General features: G+C 36.5%; 1 protein-coding gene across 1 annotated transcript in view; it reads right to left on the bottom strand.

The window, feature by feature from the left end:
* Positions 1–562: 562 nt before the first annotated feature.
* TM9SF3 (transmembrane 9 superfamily member 3) overlaps positions 563–23,387 on the bottom strand; it is a 60,767-nt gene continuing 37,942 nt past the window's right edge. Inside the window, exons 10-15 of the mRNA XM_049854972.1 lie at positions 16,193–16,332; positions 12,914–12,982; positions 9,943–10,089; positions 9,150–9,233; positions 8,950–9,026; positions 563–4,289 (exon numbers count right to left, since the gene is read on the bottom strand). Coding sequence (XP_049710929.1) covers positions 4,222–4,289; positions 8,950–9,026; positions 9,150–9,233; positions 9,943–10,089; positions 12,914–12,982; positions 16,193–16,332 — 585 coding nt within the window. The 3' untranslated portion in view covers positions 563–4,221. The remainder of the gene's footprint in view (positions 4,290–8,949; positions 9,027–9,149; positions 9,234–9,942; positions 10,090–12,913; positions 12,983–16,192; positions 16,333–23,387) is intronic.

The raw sequence follows: 23,387 nt of genomic DNA on the forward strand, positions 1-23,387 counted from the left end.
AGAAAGTTTACTGACCCCTGTTTTACTTGTGGGAAATTATTAGTAATCTCTTCATATACATTCCAATTAACAGTGGGTTATCCCTTATGCTTCATTCACCTGTTTCAAAAAGGAAAGAAATAAAGCATCCAAGGGAAGTACATTTAACTTTTTATTACTTTTTAAAAATCCAACGTCAGTTAAATCAACAGACTAGATTAGAACCTCAAATGATTTTGATACATTATATACTGAATTTCTACTACTAAAAGCCAGCTGGAAGATGGCCTACACAAACCAGGGGTGTATACAAAATGGAAGTAATCATCGGCAATAATTGTTTCCTCCCAATTCTGTCAACGAATGTCCGTGCTCTGTGGGGATTTAGAGATTCGAGTTTGACACAGATGAAAAGCCCAAGTGAGACCGCCTTTCCAAGTACACTCTGCTGCCCTTCACATAAAAGCCCATGTTATTTCTTCCTCGCCTTAATTTTTTGCTTATAACATAACTTTCAAATGACTTAAATCGATAACTGGGGTAAGCATGCAACACTGCTGTATCAGTCATTTCTTAGCAAGACTAGTTCACCAATACTTCAACATAGGCAGCTTTCATGACGGTGAAATAAGAACTTAAGTTTACTTTTGTCTTTGCGCTTTTCTGTCTACAGTGCCAATAAAAATGTCAAATCAAATGGCTTTTAGGAAATGTTCATAATGCCCTAGAGCTATTCCTCATACTGATTTTCAATCTGACAAAAACTTTTGCAGCTATGTGTTAACTTTTGATCTACCCTACCTCTAAGTCTAGTCTAGCCGATTTATGTACACATTTCCAAATTGAGCAATCTCTACAAATTTTCATTTCTCTGGCCTTTTAAACACTTTGATTGCTAAAATATAGCTTAACTATGGAATTTTGATGAAGATATAAAACATTAATGAATACTTGTGTTTTCATATGTCACTACTCCTATTTATTATGTTCCAATAAATCAACAGGATGAAGCACTAAGCCACGCTGCAACCTAAGCTTAAAATCCAGATGGAACTGCAGTGTATAGATTACAAATAAGCTTTTATCCCCCCAGCATTAATATACAAAAGCTGTTCGGTACTTATTTTTCCTGAACAAATTACATTAATATACTTCTTATTTTACATTTGTAAGAATTCAGGAAGTTTTTTTTAATAACATTTATTTGCAAGACATTTGGCATAAGGTGGTTAGTAAACATTTAGGAAACAAAAACTTTATCAAAATGAATACAACTTGAGATAAACCCTAAATAAAGTGGCTTTTGGAAGAGTTGGAATTTGCAGCAACCACCTTTATAAAGAGATCCATCCACTGGCAATGGAAAACACCTGAGCACACCATTCACTAGGTTCAGATATTAGCACAATATAATGAATTCTAAGACTATGGGGCTTGATTTATGGGCCGACCCAGTACAATCTAGGAGCCCAACATGATATACTAAAGAATGCTTTACCATCCCTCCAGCATCACATTTCCATCTTATCCTACTCTTGTACTAGGATAATGTATAATGATGTCAACTACTAGTGTAGTTAAATTTCAGGAGAAACATGCATCATAGATACACAGGGAAAGTTGATCCCTTAGTCAGTTTTCGAGAGTGTTCAAAGCATCAGTTGATAAGTTGAGTAAATAATGTTAACAAATGAAAGATACACAAAATTAATGGGGCGAGAAAATCCCACCCTTTAATTAACTTAAATAACATTCTATTTTACTCTTCAACAACTGAGCCCTACGGAACTAAACGGTTTGTGAATTACATTTTCTTCCAAACACACACACATATTCATTCAGCACCTCTATGATGCTATTAACCAATACGTATTTGCTGAAGACTTTTCAAGGTGATTTATAGTCATTTAATGGAGCTCTTAATGTATGTGTAAATCAGGAAGTTATTTTTTTCACTACAGATTTCAAAGAACTTCGAATAACACTCAATTTAGTAGAAAGAACTGGTGCACCTGAAAGCAGCTAAACCAAACATTCTTTAATAACCCTGCATCTTACCTGCAAGATTCATATCATGAGAAACAAATTTCATTTTAAGACAAAACCCTGCTGTCCAATTTATACTCCATCAGATAGACTATGTGTTATGTTAAAAGTGCCTTACATGTAGTAAAAAGTTACCTAATATAAGCAATTAAATGTTGATTTTTAGTTTCTTTTCTTATAAGATCTTAAAGGCAGGTAAGAAGGACCAGAAAATGGAAGCACTAATGGATTATATTTAATAGAACATTTGGCTTAAAAAAGAGGATTTACCTCCAACTTCTGATCAAATTTGTTTGCTCATATCAACCATACTTAGTGGCAGTAAGAAAGCAAGCTTCCCCCTCTTCATTAGCCTTACATGCCACATTATAGGATGCAGAGTCCATCATTTAGAGAACATATTTTGTAATGAAAACACCTTATTAACTATTAATGGCATGAGCTGCACATTAAGGTTTAAATACAGCTGTTTTTGAGTCTTTCTAAAAATACCAATATACAGTATTGTTTCAGGTGGTCATTTGCATAGCAAACTATTTAACTAGAAACTCAGTGGTTCTAGGAAAAGTTCACATTATGGGCAGTTCCAGAAAGATGTATCCAAAATTAGTATCACTTGTCTTAGAAAACTGTAACCTCTATTTGTTCATCCAATAGTGAGCTGACCATTTTTACCCCATCCCCACTTTCACAGGGTACACCAAACTGGCCAGATTTTGTGCCACAATTTAATTCAAGTAGGGCTTGTCATTCACTTTGTCACTACACTCGATAATCCAGATGTAAGTAAGTTTGGAGATTTTAAGGTGTAGGTCTCCTGTATTAGAAAAACCTATTTTATAATATAGTTTAAAAATGGCATTCAGTGGTATTGTCTTTTGAACAGGTATTTTCAAATTGCAAACACATCTATTTTCACAAAACAATTTGGTCAGGAAATTTTATTTTAACATTCTAAAGCAGTAATGCTTTAGATGTTACTTAAGTGTCCCAGACAGGATTAACAAAATTAAATGTTTCTAAATTACAAATTTAGCTCCTGTAGGAGTCTCAGAAAAGAAACAGAAGAAAACAATCTCCCATCCCAAAATAAGTATGACACACACATTTTGAAGAAACCCCAATGTTTCATGCAATGGTAGGCAAGATGTCAAAAGCCACCCAAACTCACATATTTCAACACCAATCATCAGAAAAAAAGTACTCTGTTGTCAATCTGTACATCCAAATGCATTTGGGAATCTACACCTACATTACATTATTGAATGTTATATACACGTATTACCCACCCCCCATGTTTTTAACAATTTTTTATGTAAAGCCTTCATTCAAACCCAAAAAGATGTAAGACTAACTCGGGGGGAAAAAAAGATAATCACTTTAGATATTCAGTTAAAATGCTGTTTATCTAAATCTCAAAATGTTTAATAAAAACAAATATCTTCTCCATTTAACACTTCGCTTTCTAACTGTACAGTAAATTGCATTGTAGAGAGTACACCTCTATCTTCAGACTGTATCTTCTTTGGATGGAATTAAGATGTAACTGGATAGTTTTAAGATAAATAAATGGGAAGTTGGTCCAACTAAGATGACAGCAGATATATTACATGCAGGAATTATATTTTTTTAATTCTCTCTTTAAAAAAAAGGATGCAGTTGAATCGAAAGAAAAAAGGTCAAAAAAGAACCCAGATTCAATATATAAAAATGTCCCACAATAGGTTAATGATGGCAGTAAAAATAAGAGAAAAAAGTAATCTTTCTGGAACATCATTTTTCAATAATGTAGAAACTCTAAGTGCCAGGAAGATTTCTATTCATGTAATTTTAGCATCCACGTTTCCCTCTATTTATTTTATTGGAACAAATGCTTTAAATAAACTATTTGTCCTCTTCACTGAAGAGAGCTGGTCTATTTCATCTTTAATGAGCTAGTTTTTGGGAAGATTAGCCATGTACTGTAGTAATGCCTACTGCATAAAATCCAAGCATTTGCTGTGAACAGTTGGAGAAAGCAGTCAGTGAGAACCTAGGATCAATGGAAATAGGTGTTACTTTAAGCCATCCGTGAAACAGAGACCCACAAAGTACCCAGTGTTAAAGCCCAAATCTCTTCTTGCGCCTTTTTTTGCTGTGCAAGTTCCACCCCCACGAAAGAAAAATTGATCCGAAGTTCCAGGTTTTCTTGGGTCTCTAGTCAATTTTCACATTAGTATAGATTTTTCGGACAAAGGCACTTGTTCCCATGTAACCAATCGCTCCTGCAAAGATAAAATAAGATTACTTTGAAACAAATACATACAGAGTAGTCTTGATCTTTTACAGACACTAAGTGTTCTCTGCTCTGGAAAGTTATTCTTTTTTCAGGATAACATCTTTATGTTAATATTCTCAGAAGTTATTAAAATTATGTCATTTGCTTTCCAAATCACCTGTTACCTTCATATAACAAGTTTTTAGAATCAAGCATCAATTATTATTTGTATAATCAATAACTATGAAAATTAAAATACACCTCTTACAAAGCAAGACTAATTTGATAATCACAACAATCTGAGAAATGAAAAAATATGTCCTCATTTATTTGAGCATGTATTAGTCCAAGTCATTGGAGAAACAGCAACAGATGTTCCCTAAACCTTATGGATAAGTAAGCAAGAAGTGACTGTGGATTCTCACAGGGAAGGACAGAGAACCATGACCCAACACCATCTGAAACTCTAGAGAAGAGGCATTTTCTATGATTTCTATTTTATGTTTAAGTTGTATAGTTAGTAGAAAGGAAGACATATTTGAAAGCGTGGATAAGAGAGCTAGGTAAACAGGTCAGGAATTTTGAAATGCTGTGTTTTAATAATTACCCTCAAATGGTGCTCAAAACACCAAGAAGCAAGGATAATTGTCTGTTTTATTAAATAATATCTTCAGTGGCTAAACTAGTGTCTGGCACATGATCCAAAACACAAACCCAGTGCCGTTGAGTTGACTGGCACATGATAAGGTACCCAATAAATATCTGTTGAATGAATGAATGATCTAGACAGTTCTTTACTGCAAACACTTTTTAGACTTTTTAGAACAAAGTAGCTGGTCATTCAAGTCATAAAACCATTAACCACTGAACTTAGGAATTTACCCTCTGGCCCAACATTCTTGAAAGTTTAAAAGCAAACCTCCCATAAGTTAATAACAACACACATATATACACACACAAACACCTAACTGGTCACCTTTGAATCAACTTCTATTCACTCAACTGGTACATACAAGGAAAGAAACACACATTTATCTTGCTTTTCCTATATATGAAACTGTATCTCAAGGTGACCAAATGGTTGATGAAAGAAAATTTCTCCTTATAGAAGTATTCCAGCTAATAAATATAAAAATATCAGCAGAATTAGAATACTGTAATCACTAATGAATTATTTGAGTTAGGCAACAATTGTCAATGGCTGCTAACCTCACAAAGAAGACAACCAGGCATTCTGTGCTGCCTGGCAGAAGCTTACAAACCATTTGTTCAGTATTCTTGGCCAAGTATTCTTGAATATGATCTAGCTTAGCTACCACTTTATAGAAAATACTGGAGGGGAGGGGGGACACACGAAGAACATGTTAAATGACAACTCAGGAATATAATTAGCAAAATCCTTAGTGTGGAAAACTCTACAGGAACGAAACAAAGAAAGAGAGAGAGAGAGGAAAAAAAAAAGTTCTTAAAATACAAGGGAAAAGAGAGAGAATATCCAAAGTTTAAAAGAGCCAAGAGACATTTCAATCAAGCAAGGTATGGGCCTTATTTGGCTCTTGATGTGAACAAACCGTATTAAAAGAGAAGTAGAGGCTGATTGGAGAAATGTGAATACCAACTAAATATTTGATCATATTAAGGAATTATGCTTATCACACACACGCACAGAAATATTTACAGATGAAATGACAGGTCTGAGATTCATGTTGATTAAGAGAGGGGTCCCAAACCCACTGCCACCTAGTCAATTCCACTCACAGTGAACCTACAGGACAGAGTATAACTGCCCCATAGGGTTTCTAAGGCTGTAAATCTTTATGGACACAGACTGCCGTATCTTTCTCCTGCAGAGTGGCTGGTGGGTTCGAACCACCGACATTTTGGTTAGCAGCTAAGCACTTTAAACACTGTACCACCCAGGCTCCTTCAAGAGAGGGGTAGGTGGAGGTGTAAATAAAGCAACATTGGCCATGCCTTGGTAATACTGATGTTGCGTGTATGACATATGATTGTCTCTCTTTTTGTACATATTTGAAAATTTCCCATAACTAAATATTGTAAGTAAAAAACAAAACCACCCTCACCAAGATAGACAAAGCAAACCTATTTCCAATTATTTCTGCAATGAATGGACATTTCTTTTATAATATGAACTAATGGTATTATACTTTAAAACAGCGATAATGCATTTTAAAGTTGTTATATGCATTTCCATATAAGGTAAGAAAAATATCACTCAATTTTGCAAAAATAAACTTGAATTCCTAGAACATGAAATATCTATAAAAATTTAACTAGCATCAAAAACCAGCATAATATAACACTGGTCCAATAACCAAATCCAACTTTCTAGACTTACAAAACACTTTTGCCCTCTGAGCAGAGATGTACTTAAAAGCAAAACAGTATTAACCTAGAGAATCACTTTTCCTAATCTTATGAGTACCTCAAGAATAAACTTATAAATATTACTTCATAAAAAGAGGACACCAAATATGCTCTCAACATCTTGGGAATAATAGAGGTATAATTTTCAACTTAATTTCTCTAAAACTAAAATGCTATTGTGCTTAAAAAATAAAGACTACAACAGTCTATCTACTTTAACATAGTCATTTCTTTTTTTCTATATTAAAAAAAGTCAGCACTTATTTTCCTTTCAAGTACCAACTTAAAACAAAAAATCTGCAACATAAATTGATGGGTGTACACAATTTTTGTATTACAGTCATATTTTCATCGGTCCCAGTCTGAAGAGCTTCCCCCCACCCCAAAATACATTAGCACTGAAGGTATAAAAACTCATTAAAAAATAAGTGCTGGGTCACAGTCAGAACAGCAGAACTGTAAATGTGCCAAGATTTTCAGGCAGCAAAGGTAAAATTTCGACAAGTACTCAAAAAAATTTAGCTAGAGTCATTCCATTTTCTTTGTAAACCTCAAGGTATTACCTTTCTAGGTTTTCCTAAGATCAGATATAGAAAAAGTTGAGTACGCCCCCCCCACAAAAAATTAACCCTTTGTATAATCACATAATTCTATACTTTACTGAATGCTGGTGATAATCAAGAAAGGTCCATAGGAACACACTAAATAAAGAGGAGCCCAGTCAGCAATATTCTATAAGAAGGGTAGTCACCTGTGGTCGCCTAAGGATAGCAAGGACATTCTCACATGACACAAATTGACTTTAACCCTTTAGCTTCTGTTCACCTTCCCCTCAGAGTTGGCTAGCTAATTAATTATCACAGGTCCTCACAGCACCTATAAAGGAAACATGGGACTATAATGCAGAGAAGATCTTCCCTTATAGCTTGCGGAGTTAGTTTCACTACTTTATAGTCAAATCTCATTTGTGTGTGTGTGTGTGTGTGTGTGTACATGATCACATCCATGGTATATATGAATTGATAAGGCTCTTGATGGAGGAACAAAAGCAATCTTGGTACCCCAAAGGTGTCCACAAATGTCATACTAGGACCCAGATTTTAACAAGATTATCGTATCTTCTTTATCCCACTGCCCACCCTACTGCTAACAGTGGAACTATTTAAAAAAATTTCTTTAAAAGTCAGTGGCAAATAACAGGAAAAGGAGCAGGGTCTGAACTATCCAGTATCTGGAAATGTTTCCACAGTGATTATCCTTTAGCTTTATATAATCTTAATGAGATAACTAAGAAATTAGCCTCATTTATAGAGTTTAAAACTGAGCCAGGAAAAAAGTGAGATGGCGCATGAGTCTCTGGCCTTAATGTACCTCTCTGCCTGGACTTAGTGTCATGAAATTGTTCTGAGGTGAAAACACAAAGTATAAAAACCCACTGACTGCGCAGAAACAGGCATAATTCCAAAGCAGGAGGAAGCCCGAAGACTTCTAGGCCTCATTAATGTAGTAACAGCAGCAGCCACCACCTCTCTAAGCTTCTACCATCTATCTGAGGCTTACCCACGTACGATCACTGAATCGTCATCACAACCCTATGAGGTAGGCATTACTACTTGACCAAGGTACAGGGCATACACGTGGCACAGCCAGAACTTAAGCCAGTCTGTAGACACCCAAGTGTGTACTCATAACCCGGAAACTGCTCTGCCTCCTGGACAATGTTACCTCCGTGAATAGCTGGAGAAACTTCCAAATAAAAATCATTCAACCAACACCTTATGCTGCATGTATCATGATCTCCTTGGATAAATATAAGCTAAAAAAAGGAGCCAATTCTCAATATGAATGAGAATACTAATTGTGGGACTGAAAATAGTGCAATACAGAATTATCAGGAACAGAAAATAAGAATGGGAATCCATGAGGGAATAAATTAGCTTTTGTGGAATAGATGGAAACCCTGGTGGCATAACGGTTAAGTGCCACAGCTGCTAACCAAAAGGTCGGCAGTTTGAATCCGCCAGGCGCTCCTTGGAAACTCTGTGGGGCGGTTCTACTCTGTCCTATAGGGTTGCTATGAGTCAGAATTGACTCGACGGCAGTGGGTTTGGTTTTTTGGTTTTGGTGGAATAGTCAAAAGGGCTGAAATCAGACTCTTGAGTTTATTTTGGTGTTCCAGATCCAATAAGAGGATGTAATTCCTTAATTTCTGGTTACTATATTTTTCTGATTCTGAGACAAAGATTTACTCAGGGTATTACAAGAATTTTAGAACTTACCACACATTATCCCCAAGGCTGTGCTAAATACCGCCATATAGCCAAAGTAAAACGACGTTTGAAATAAGCCATACATCCTGAAATAAAACAAAATAGGTACAAATAGTACATCTATTTTTTACTTTCAACATAGGCCTCAAAATTCAGTAAAGGGTAAATTTAGTTTACAAAGTATGCGCTGAGGAAATGTCTCCACTTACTTTGTTTTGAAAAAATAGTAGTAAAAGGAGTACATGTAAACATAGATTGCAGTGGATGCAGCAGAGAGAAAGCTTGTCCATTGCCTGAAAAAACACAAAGTAACTCTTCTGACTGAATGGTACTGAACCAAAGACTTTAAAGCAAAGTATCTTATGAAAACATTCCTTAAAATTCTGCACATTTAAAAAAACAAATGCAGGTACATGGCACTTCAACATACGGGCAGGAGAGAACTGGAAGGAGAGATCCTGACTTTTGTCTGATTCCCTTAAGTAAGATATTTCCTTTTTCAGACCTAAATGTCCTTGCGTTTCCACATCAAGCACCTTGTAAAAATATTTTTTAACACGGTATTCGTCATTAGTAAAAAATAAAAAACAACAAAAATTGCCTGATTTTATTTTTCCTCTAAAATCGTCATCTTTTTTATCACTAGGGGGTAGGGGTGGGGGCAAACCCTACACCATCTTAAATAGCAAGATTTCTATGCAAATCTTTTATTCTGCTTGAAACACTTAAAATGGACTCTTATTTTAAAATATTATGGTCCCCAGTGGTTCTTCCCACTAATTCAAAAAAGCCCTTGGCCTCATCTGTTCCAGTAAGGACTTCCAAAAAAACCCAAACCCAGTGCCACTGAGTTGATTCCGACTCTTAGCGACCCTATAGAACAAAGAAGAACTGCCCCATAGAGTTTCCAGGGAGCACCTGGTGGATTTGAACTGCTGATCTCTTGGTTAGCAGCCGTAACACTTAACCACTACACCACCAGGGTTTCCAGTAAGTACTTACCACCTGTAATCCTCGGCATTTAGGAGAAAGTATGTGCACACAATGGTCACACAGACAGTCACAATGCACAGGATGACCAGCACCAGCATCATGAAGCCATAGACATAGTAGATCTTATACGCCCAGAAAGATGTGAAGATGAAATACCTAAATTAAATGCAATAAAAACAAAGTTTACTAGTCTTTATTCTTGACCTTCACTCCGCTCTTGCAAAGCCTAGCTTACATCTTAGTTCCCATGTTTTCCTCACTTAAATCTCAATGTTTTTCTTTTAAGTAACTTACGACAGTTTCCTCTGCCCTTTCTCATCTATTAAATCCTCCAAAATTCTCTCAAAAACATTTTCTTGGATAATCTTTCAAAGACAGATTCATCAATACAGTTTTCATCTCTAAGCAAACTGAATAAATCAGAAGCTTAAAGGAATAAAATGTGGCAAAGAATCAATAAAAAGTTAAAAATCCTTATTTCTAAAATAAAGTCAATTCCCTTATTCATTTTCTCTAGATTCTGCATTATTCAAGCAATGTGTTTTGTATTTTATGAAGTACCCTATGATATAAGTAATAACAAATAAAAGTGGGAAAAGAAAATAACTAGGAAAATAGAGCCTGAGAAGGTTCACACTGCCTTCAGAGGACACCCAAGTGAAAGGGCATTAGGAAGACTTGAAATTAAGAAAACACTCGCCACTCTAAATCCATTACCCAAGTCATCACTGAATTAGAATGGGGCCTTTTAGTCTTCTTTTCTTTTTCTCGTTGTCTTCTGTTTGTTCATTTATTCATCATTCATTCTTTCAACAAATATTTACAGCACCCCTACCACACATCAGGGAAGCACTGAGGATAGAGCTGTGAAGACAACAACATCTCTACCCTCAAGAATATTACTGCCTAGTGGAGAAACACCAGTAAAGAGGCAATCCTGATACACTGTGATTTATGTTAAGAAGCACATAGGAGGAGCATCTTATCAGTTTGGCTGGGCAGGGCTGGCGGTTAGTGGAAAGAACCAGATCAGGCATATGGGGGCAGGAACTAGAAGAGTGTTCCAGGCACAGGAACAACAAAGGAAAGGACTCACAGATAAGGAGTTCACTGTAATTTGAAAAACTCAAAATAATTCAGTATGGCTAGAACTTCAAAGGAAGGGGTGAGAGCTAAGAGATGAGGTTGAAGTGAACAGGGGCCAGAAGTGAGGTTCTTTATCTGCCATGTTATGGAGTTTGGACCTTAACTCAATGAAAATGAGAAGTCTTTAGCAAAGAAGTTACATCATCAGACTGGTACCTTAGAAAGATCAATTCAGCTACCAGGAGGAGCAAAGGTTTGAGGGTGGTCAAAAGATGCCAACAGAGAGAAATCATCTAATGCAACAGTGTGCCTGAGAAAGCAGGAAGAGATGTGACTCAGAAGATACTGGGGACAGGGGAGAGAAAGAAACAACAAATGTCAAGTCAGATTGAGGAAACAAAGCAGGATCAGCCTCGAATTACAGAAGAAGCTCGTGAACTGGCTTATTAAACCCTGTGCGAAAGTGCCACACACTCCAATCCCTAAGACGCTAACGAATGTCCAGAGCCCACTCGTACTGGCAGGTGACCACCAGGAGTAGTCCCCCAAACTACTTATATCAGTTGTACTTGTTAGTGTAATTACATAATTTAATTAAATGCTACATAAGCCAATAAACATGAGCGCAAAAAGGAGCTGTGGTTTCAAAGAAAATCATGTTGAATGCTTTGGAAAAAGAATCCGTAAGGTGAGTTGCTAAAAAAAAGTTATAAAATTAGGTGTGGGTGGGCCAACTATAAAAGACGGGACAAATGACCACATCCAGAAGGACTGTGCACTTAGAACGTCTCAGACAGATGTTTATGTTCTTGCTCCACTTAAAAGGGCTAGAAAACAGAGATGATGCATTATGAAAAAAAAAAAATCAAGCTCGTTGCCGTTGAGTCGATTCTGACTCATAGTGACCTGAATGTCAAAGGAAAAGTGATGGAAATTTTAATCAGTAGATACATATTCAAGGAAAAGACTTTGGCTTTATGTTTAAAAAAAAAAAAAGGCTGCTGAAGGATGTACATTTAGTTCCTTTAAGTTAAAACGTTATGCCTGTATGATTTTTTGTAATTCCCTTACATAAGCCAACTCTCTTGCGTAACCAACCACCAGATCTAACTATGCTTGTTAGGGTGGCTTCCACTGCACAAGAGAGAAGCAGCAGAGGAGCAAACATACAGAGGCATTTTGAGTGGTCACTGCAAATGGCAATTACAGGGCAGAATCCAGGCGTCTATGACTGCAGTACCTGACAAAGTCCCATATAGTGACATGTCTTGCCTAAAATGCTCAGAGAGTTCCCTTCAAGGAACATGGGGACAGAGAATGAGGGGAAAAAAGCTGATAATTCTGCAGTGGTGACCAAGGACGCACACAGGAAATATGGTGTGATGAACTGGGCACTAAGTGGCATATCTCCTACCCCCAAACATATACAGACTTCCCAGCACTTCTGCAGGCCTTTATGGAAAAAGAGGCCAGGAATAACTATGAGTCAAAAGACATCTCAGTCTAGACTAACTAGTAGGTAATAGTTTTCCCTGGACTTTGAAAAATATTTTTAAAAAAACAATGAAAACCAGTACTTCCTTACATCCTGCATGTAGTCAAAGGCTGGTCTACCGCTCTCTAGCATGCATGCTTTCATTTCTAAGATCTCCTGTTAGGTGAGAAAGGTCTAGAAAGCAATATAAAAAAAGTATAAACTTCACCTGAATATTTGAGAATAGGACAGACAACTACGTTTAGATAGCCTACGTAGAGCTCTTTCTGGAAACAGTGGAATCAACAGACTAATTCCTTTAGATGCCCTCCCATCTGGTAATTCTATACCTACCCCACCTTCTAAATTCTCTTATTATAATCAAATCCCTCAAGACATAAATACATTACCCAAACTTACATTTCAATAAAGATTGAGCCAAAAGGTAAAATTCCTCCCAGGCAAACAATAACTGCAGGCTCCATGAACCTGAAAAATATTAAAATTAACAGTAAATTTCTAATATGATTTTCATATTATATAAATGCTGATAGTAGAAAGCAGATGCTTGGTACTTAAATAATCTCTGAAGAATAGAAAAAAAAACAGTCAACCAAAATCCAAACAGGTATGATACAGAGATGGGGCTTAAAACTATTTAAATAAGCCACAGGTTATAATCATGTCTTTCCAGCATTAAGGGCTGAGATATTTGGGGAACATAAACTATACCACTGGCAAAAGTCCAGAAAGACTAAAGTGTTTGCTCCTGTTCTACCACTTCTCCAGAACTCCTAAGAGCTTTACGGGTGTTTATTTACAGAAACCCACAGGGAAAGAGAGTTTAAGTCCTGGGACCCCTATCGGAAATGTTTCCCAGGCTGTGGCCTTGTCATCTCTTTGCTCACGCTTTCCTAGGCTCTGCAATGCCTTTTCCTACAAATTATACAATTAAGGTGTTATAAGTTCTGAGTTATAATGGAGCCAACGGAAGAATAAAATATAAAATGCAAAACTTATTCATTCACTTAAAAAACATACCAACTGCAACCACTAATTCTCCACCTGGAATGCCTTTTCTTGTCTTCCTGAAGTCTTGGCTTAAGTGTTCTCCTCTGTAAAGCCTTCCCTGGGTCTCCCAGTAAGAGGCAGGCCCTTTCCCCATGCTTCTACTGCCTCCTGAATATAACTCCATCTCAGCACTTAACATTTCATACTGTAACTGTCAGTTACATATACATCATACCTCACTAGATTATAAACTCTGGCAGGCAGAAGCTATTCAAGTTATTCCTGATGCCCAGCACAGTACCTGGCACACAAGTGATACTAAACTAATGTCTCTGGAATGAACAAACTAAAAAACTGCTTGAGGAAAAAAAAAAAACAAAGAATTTGAGAGCTGGGGGAAAAAAAACAAAAACAAACTTAAAAATCATTTAATCTAGCCTTCTTTCCTCATTTTATAGAAAGCCAAGGGCCACAGAAGCTAAAAGTTTTGCCCAAGATGACAGTGAGAGCCAGGTCTAGTAGTCAGATTTTGGTTCTCATGTGATGTATTTTAAAAAATGAAGATACATACGAGCTCTTTGTACACCGAAATGTGGCCCATCTCTGGCCAGGAGTGTCATGTGTTGCATCTTCCTTGCCTTTGCTAGACCTAGTGACCTAGAGGAACTCCTGTGATTTTGACGATGCTTTTCCTTTAACCTTATCCTCCCAAGGGATGAGGTGAACATTAGATAACAGTGGGTACTAAAGGTCTAATCTTGATTTGAAAGAAAGAATTGACTTTAAAGAACAGACTACAAAAATTCTAGTCAAAATCTCTCCTAAGTTCCAATCTAAGGAGAGAATAAAGCCAATTCCTAAGTCTAGAAGAAAAGATCATTCTCCTCTGAAACTACAGGAGCCATTTTATTCAGCCTCCGTTTCTCTCATTACAAAAGAAAGAGGACAATCATCACCTGTTTGCATAAGGCTCTGAACATTAAGTTGTATTTATAATATGGCAAACTGCCTAGGAACAGAGGCTTTTCAATACCTATCTCTTATCAAGGCTATGCAGAGTCTACTGTACAGCTATTCTTATGAGATGGGCAATGTCATAAATGTACAGAGAGATTGTCCAATTTTTGTAAGCTATTAAGAATTAGGAAAATAAAGAACAAACAGAATGAATAAATCAGCACAACAATGAATTGACTAATTTGAAAAGGTGAAACAATACAAGTTCACATTTTGTTCAAATTTTAATTACAAACATTACAAAAAAATAAAAATATTAATGACATCTCATTTTAGTTCAAAATCTGAAAAAAATACAAATCACTCCAAATTAAAAATGGATTATCGAGAATCATAAATTTCAAAGCTGGCTGGTGGGATGAACTCTAAACTATGTTTACATTATTGCCACAGAGGCACCTCTTCAGCTGTTAAAGAGAAATATATACCACCTTTTGTCAGGACTAACCTTGAATTACATGAGGTCCTCGAGAACACATGCAAAAAAATGTGACAGGCATGTATTTGAGAGATTCTATACTATCCCAAGGAGTCCCTGGGTGATGCAAATGGTTAACATACTTGGCTGCTAACAAAAAGGCTGGCGGACTGAGTCCAATCAGAGGTGCCTTGGAAGAAAGGCCTGGAGATCTACTTCCAAAACATCAGCCTCTGAAAACCTTAAGGAGCACCGTTCAACTCTGACACACTTTGGGTCACCATGAGTTAAGAGTCAACCTGATGGCAACTGGTTTACACACTCCCAAAGTGAAGTGTTCCTTGGAAGCAAGGATGGCGAGTATATGTCTCACATACTTTGGACATGCCATCAGGTGGGATCAGTCCCTGGAGAGGGACATCATACTTGGTAAAGTGGAGGGTCACCAAAAAAGAGGAAGACCCTGAACTAGATGGATGAACACAGTGGCTGCAACAATGCGCTCAAGCATAGCAACAATTTTAAGGATGGTACAGAATCAGGCAGTGTTTCGTTCTGTTGTGCATAGGGTCACTATGAGTCAGAACCAACTCGACAGCACCTAACAGCAACAACAACAGAGTGAAGATAAAGAATATAAATCAGTAAATTATAATTGGTCTCCATCCTAATTCACCTCTCAATTTGCAGGATGTATATGTCAGTATGGTTTAGAATAATAAAATATCTAGAAAGGAAAACAAAATTATAAACCAGGGGTTAGAAAACTTTTCCTGTAAAGATTCAGGTAGTAAACACTTCAGGCCTGCAGAGGAGATGGTCTCTGCCATAACTACTCAACTCTGATGCTGCTGTGTGAAAGCAGCCATAGACAACAGGCAAACGGATGGGGCATGGCTATGTTCCAGTGTCTCTTTATTTACAAAAACAGGCAGCAGGTCAGACTTGGCCTGTGGGCTGTAGTAATAAACTTGCAGCTTTAATTCCCATCCACCCCTACATACTAGTGTACTTATCAAAGCATTTGACTTAGCTGTAAACAGCACCAAAATTCACAGTGAAATGATATCATTTATTACTACGACTAGCAATGTAGGTTGAGGGAAAAAGTAAAAACTACGAATTCTAAGAATGACCTAGGATAGTCATTCTTATAAATACATACCAATCCTAAAGTTACATAAACACATAATAGCCTTAAGAACTTAACTATGATGAGAAAACAACTGCATAAGATTTAGCATTCTCTTTACCATTTTTTCTCCGGTATAGGACGAGGCACAGCATTGACACGACAAGGAAAGTTGGGCTGACCTGACAGATTTCGGCCAAGTATTGTACCAACAAGATTCAGAGGAAGAATAACAAAAAAGCAGATGCAACAAACAGCCACCTGTAAGTTAAATTAAAATGTGTGTGATTACTCAGAGAACAATAATATTAATAAAGGCAAACAAAATGGACACAAAAATTTAATTACAATTAAATCACAAAAGAAAATGTTCAAGTTCAATAAGGGCTAAAATTGTGCAAGTTATACACTAATGAAAACAGGAATAGAATGTGCTTTAAAATACTAGAACTAGCTAAAAATCCAAGTTGAACTATTCCCTGCCCACTTCAGTGCCCCATTTGTCCTAGTCTTCCACACTATTTCTGCTATAGCCCTTCTTCTCCTCTTTCACTTTCAGCTGTCATGCTTGTAACAGATCCATCCTTTATCTTTCATCATTATAACTTATTTATTTGGCTACACTCTATTAAGCTCCTAATATGCACAAGGAGCCTTACATATGTTATTTCCCTCTTACAGATGAAGAAAATGAGAGTCGGAGAGGATGAGCAACTTTCCATGATCATACAGCTAGTAGGCAGCCAGACTAAAATTTCAATTCAGATCTGCTTGTCTCAACGACCATACTCTTTCTATTTCTTTTCTCCAATACGTTAAACCCACTGCTGTCGAGTTAATTCTGACTCTCAGAGACCCTATAGGACAGAGCAGAACTGCCCCATCGGGTTTCTAAAGAACAGCTGGTGGATTCAAACTGCCAACCTTTTGGTTGGCAGCCAAGAGCACTTTAGCCACTGCGCCACCAGGGCTCCTACACTGCATTAGGTAGGTATACATGGGCCATTACTAAAACAATACAAATATTTTTCTGTCCATTAGTAGTTCAAAGTCTAGGACCAAAGCTGTCAGTTAGGAAAATATTTATCTTTGGAATTTTTTTTTCCTTTATGTAAATCTGGACACACAAAGACACACACCAAGCTCTTTTTCAGGCAGCATCTGGTTGAGATCATTTCACTCTGAACTTCAGTAAGATGGAACAGGGCTGTACCAACATTAGGATCTCTTTCAAATCATACATTTTGTGGTTCTAACAAATACAAAGCAAAGGAAAAGCGGATTGAAAACTGTGAAGAAACTGATTGACAGGAAAAGGAATGGAGCAGAAAACCCAGTGACTGCATGAAGAGAAAAGAATCTATTTGGAAGCAACGTGAGTGAAAACTCTACATCCTCATTACATCCTTTAGTCCTTTTTTTTTTTTAACACAGCCCAAAGGGTATTAACATCTTCCTCTCAGATAAAACCTACATAAATGTGTGAAAGTTAAGGGAGCTCTGTAATCCCATTGTAAAGATTAGATTTAGGACTCAATTTACTGCTGTCTCAATTTAGATGTACTAATAATAGGAAATTATGTATATAGCAAGGATATCATACATGCAAAAAAAAAGGTGTTTTCAAGACATTTTAAATATTAGATTGTGAATTATACAAATGTCTCATACATATTTTTGAGGGTAAATTCTGTCTCAATTTTTGCCACTAATTGGTTTCTTAACTACTGATTTGCTGTTATTAAGTATACAAGACTCATAAGCCTTAACACATTGTAATAGAGACCCTCATATTTTCTCCTTAATTTATCAGAACTCGCATTTCAAATATGAATTTCAAAGAAATTAAAGAAAACATTCCTATGTGGAATCACATGGTCTACACTACAGCACTTTTCAAACTGTTCCACAAACACTTAGGTCTGCAAAGAGCTTCAAAAGTTCCACAAGCATTTGCTTTGAATATTCTTTTAAAAATAGTTCTTTAAAAATATTTTTAACTGTCAGGTTGGTAACCAATGTCACAAAACAATCTGTGTATTAACTGTTTAATGAAAAACTAATCTGTTCTGCAAACTTTCACCTAAAGCACAATAAAAAATGAAATAAAATGTGCACAGATATCTAATTCCACATTTACATACCTCAAAAAATATTTTTAACTCTAATAAAAACATATACAGTTCTATCCCAAATCCCAAATATTAATACACGGGAGATGGCAGAGTCAGGTCAACTCATTTTCATGCAAACCTCAGAAAAATGCTTTTCCTGATATCACTGTGTATATATTTGAACTCCTTGTAAATGTGTCATTGATTAAGAAGGCTTGTAATGCCACACTGGTCTTTTGTTCCCACCTCCCCCTTCCCCACTTCGATTCAGGCCTGTACATACTTGCTCACTAAAAGCTGCACGAGCAAATGCACTACCACAGCACACGTGTCACAGGCACTGAAGTGACAGGTGGAGTGAGGGCACAGCTTGGCTTGTGTGCTCACTCAAGGTGTAACGACAGTCAGCACAGGAACCTATAACCAGTCTCATCGAGGTAGTCGCAAACATTTTACCGTTCCTTTTTTTCCGTTTGTCATCTGACTTTATTTATATATAATAAAAAAAAAATTTATGCAGTTTGTTAGAAACTTAGTGATTAAACTGTGAAACCAATTTCCTCCTCCTTTATGTTCAAGTCCTAGATGAATGTAAAGAATACTCTGATATTGCAAGGCTAGCTCTTTGGGAAAAAAAAAAAAAAGGAGAAAAAAAATCACATGGAACTAACTCATCCGTGAAGCTGGGAATTTTCTCACTACTGATGTTCAGTCAAATAAACTGGTTGCTGGGGAAGATATGACTGAACTGTTATTCATATCCCTTGATATTAGATTTATATTTATTACAGCTTTAGTATTCTCAATGAAGTTAGAGTTAAAAATTTGAATTTGCGGAACATATTTTTACTAATAAAATCATGCTGTTTTCTGTATTGGGCTTCTACATTAAAGTTCCATTTTAAAATGAAATACAGTAGCTAAGAGTTAAAAAAACCACTAGTCTAATATTCTGGTGAAAACCCTGGAACTCAAATCAATACAAGGCCCTCTCCTAGCCTCCTAGCCACTGTCCATGGACCAGAGGAAAGTGAAAGCAGACAGTGGGGAGAAGAAAGACCTATATCAGGCTGAGGGCTTCCCTGACAAGAAGAGCAAGTTAGAAACAACTCTGCCTGTCAGTATTTAACACCCCAAAGATGTACCAAGTGGTCAACTCTTCTCAATCTGTCACAAGTCAAGAATGTAACTATTGCTTATTCTATTTTTGCTTCCAGATTGGCCTTTTAGGAAATCTGTGCAGCCCAGGATGGGCTATTTTAGAATGTTAGGGATAAACTTTTTTAAGGTGACAGTATTATAGGTAAGGTAATTTCTCGTCAGCCATTATGTTTAAGAATTTATTCTACATCTGTTCAAAGTAGGTGATTTCTACCATCCCATTTCTAGCTCATATATTTTATAAAATTACTTAGCCTTAATTCAAGCACCGCAACAACTGAACCTACTAATCAGGGCACTGCCAGTTTAAAGACAAATGCCTGTAAGAAGCCTACCTATCTTATCCAGATATTTTCGACATGCTAATACACAACTCCCCATTCCATTTCTCAGACCTCTTCAGTACTACAGTGGAAAAAACACCAGATTTGAAGTTGAAAACTTATTTTATGAAGCTAGCATTACATTGATACCAAAATCAGACCAAGAAAGAAAAATCACAGATTAAAAGATGCGGGGGGGGGGGGGGAAGTTGCAAGATCCAAAATCCACTCACAAAAAAAAAAAAAAAAAAAAAACTCTCAGCAAACTAGGAACAGAAGGGAATTTCATCAACCTGATAAAGGACATCTCCAAAAAGCTTACAGCTGACATTTTACTTAATGAATGCTTTCCTCTAAGATTGGGAACAAGGCAAGGATGTCTATTCTCGCCACTTCTATTCAACATTGTACTAGAGGTTCTAGCCAGTGCAACAGGCAAGAGAAGAAACAAAAAGGCAGACAGACTAAAAAGGATGAAGGAAAAGTGTTTTTATTCTCAGACAGTCTGATAATCTATGTGAAAAATCCTTAGGAATCTACAACAAAGCAATTAGAACTAATAAATGAATTTTAGCAAGGTTGCAGGATACAAAGTCAATACAGAAAAACCAATTATTTTTCTATATACCAGCAACAAACAATCAGAATTTGACATTTTAAAAATACCATTTACAAATAGCATAAAAAATACAAAATACAGTACTTGGGGAGAAATTCAATAGAAGATATATAATATCTAAACACTGAAAACTACAAAACATTCCTGAGAAAAATCAGAGAGTTCTCATTACTAAGTCAAGAGATAGCCTGTGCTCATGAATCAAAAGACTCGTTATCTGGGAGCAGGTGGGGGTTCACTGCTTAGAGTACACTGAACTTCTGTTACGGTGATGGGAAAATTTGGAAACTGATAGCAGTGATGGTTGCTCAACACGATAAATACAACTGCTGTGAAAAAACTGGCATAGTGGTGCTCACGAAAGGATCTCAAGGCGGGAGGCAAACAAACACAGAAGGTGCACATTATTGGTGTAAACATACAGTAATGTCACTAAATTGCACATGGGAAGAATTTTGAAATGGCCAATGTTTTGTTACATATATATTTACAATTAAAAGACTCAATTTTGTTTAGAAATCAATTCTTCTCAAATTGATCTACGGATTCAATGAAATTTCAATCAAAATTCCAGCAGGTTTTTTGTAGAAATTGACCAGCTGATTCTAAACTTTTATATGCAAATACAAAGGACCTAGAATACCAAGTCAGCCTATCTCCTTGGGTTCTTAAGAAAACCAGCTGAGACAACGGACATGAAAGTGCTATCCAAAGGTATTATTATGTCTTCTTATAATAACTCATCTTGTTAGATTTGGTACATCCTTTCAGTCAGCTGGGACCTTCTCAGATTTTGTCTCCAGCGTTCCACATTACTAGTTCCCTCCCAGTCTGACCTCATGATTTTATCCAAGTCACTAATAATTATTTTAATAGGTAAGAGTCAAGAATATCTGTCACATTCAACTAAAGGATAAAATGTAACAAATACATTTTTTCCAGGGTAAGATCCCAATACTCTATAATTGCTTAGTTACACAACTACCTGACTATACTATCATTTGTTCCACATTGCTCCATCTTGTCCGAGATACAAACTGTTATGTACACTCCTTTGTTCTTCTTGTCTGCTAAAACTAGACACCCAAAAGGGGAAATGAAGTTGTTGTAACATTTTTGCTTTAATAAAATCCTAGCTCCTAATGCTCATTACTTTCTGTCATTTAAAAAAAAAAAATTAATAACCCATTTTAAAATCTTGTGCTTCAACAACATCAAGTTCACCACATTTTATAATGTAGACCTATTTTTTTCCTTCTCCTTCTAGAAAACTGGAAGTAAATTTTCAGGAAATATTGGCAAACCTTCCTCACTTCCAAGAAACTCTCACAGGACCAAAACCTCTGGGTACGATACCCAAAAGCAAATTTTTTTTCTTTTACAAAATCAATCTAATTTCAAGTATACTCTCTCCTATTCTCTGTGGTACCTCTGCCAGAGCACACCAACTTCAGAAACAGGTCATGTCTGGACAGTCTTTGGCCCCAAATTTCATTTCAATGATCTCTTACATCTCCTTATAATACTCTCTTGGCTCTAGGCACCAGGGCTTAAACCTGGGACACTAAACATTAGCTTAGAATATCACCCTCTACCAATGTTCCCTCTAACTTTATTAAGCTGCTTAAATTGGCTACTGTACATCAAATTTAATCTGACATGGATGCAATGGTTTTATGTGCAGTTAGGTACACACAAGGAGGGAGGTTTTACCCAAAGACAAACTTCATTCATTTTCAATCTTAGGCTAGTTCTGGTGACAACAAAGGTATTCAGATTCCAAGTGAGCAAAATCTCTATTGTTCTGGTGACTCTGTATCTACTGCTCTGGTATAACACAGAAGCCTGAAGTCACATTTACTAAGGTTGGGTTAAGACCTGAGTTACAGAAACTTTTGAGAAAGCAGAAGACTAGACCAACATCACCCAGAGAAAGGGCTCAATGTCCAAGAGATCAAAGGAATGGGAGAAACAAGAGATAAGGCCTGGGGAAGAACATAGAGAAGGCTCTAAAGGCTCCTGAATTTCAAACTAGGAGTGCTCCATTAGTAGGAGCACCCAGCTTCATAGACACATGATGCCTATAGTCTAGAAGCTTCTCAGCTGACAGATCCATCCCCAGACACTGTACCTGGCATATAGTAAACATTAGAGATTGGGTTTAAAGCAGGACAGATTAATTGGTTTGGGATAAGGTGCTGGGCGTTAAAATTTTTTAAATCACCAAGTGGATTCCACTGTGTAGCCAGGGCTGAGAACCACTGATTTTAGAGACTATATAACCATTTCTTTCATAATATCAACAAATCCAACAATTAAAAACACACATTTAAGTAGTTTAAACATTTAATGAATAGCTACGTAAGACATTTACCTCAAGCTCTTAAATTTCATGTTCTAAACAAGTTATGATGCTCTTAAATGAGAATTAGAACATGAGGCCAGTGGAATGCCTTTCCCTCAGCACTTCTTCATTCTAAGTCAGAATGCAAATCAAGAACAGAATTCTGTGGGAGCCAACTAAGCACCAACAGCCAGTCTTATATACACCAAAGGTCAATCATGTACACTTTCTCTGGCAGCTAAGCACAGAGCTTGACAATATATTTTAATAATTAATAGTATTAGATTATCTAAAGGCACAATACATTGAATATTAACATTTAAAGCCACACTTTACAAAGTGGTAAAATTTATAATTTTAGTGAGACCAAGTAACTCTGAAACACAATTTTTACCAATATGAAATTCAAACTTCTGAGAAAAAATTATAACAGAATCAGAAGTTTCACTGTAGCAATCTGCACAGTATAGCCAGAAGGCAGAAAATGACCTAAAATCCTTCAACAGGAGAGTGGATAAACAAAGTGTGGTATACACATACAATGGAATATTACTCAGCCATAATAGGGAATGAAGCCCTGATAACATGCTACTCTGAGCGAACCTTGAAAATATCCTGAGTTAAGTAAGTCAAACACAAAGGGACAAATATTATATGATCTCACTTATATCAAATATTTAGAATACGCAAATGTATAAAGACAAACATTTACCAGTAGTTACCAAAGGCAAGAGAGGGGGGCAAAATGAGCCACT

This window comes from Elephas maximus, chromosome 16 (assembly GCF_024166365.1).
Source record: "Elephas maximus indicus isolate mEleMax1 chromosome 16, mEleMax1 primary haplotype, whole genome shotgun sequence".
Taxonomy (NCBI): domain Eukaryota; kingdom Metazoa; phylum Chordata; class Mammalia; order Proboscidea; family Elephantidae; genus Elephas; species Elephas maximus.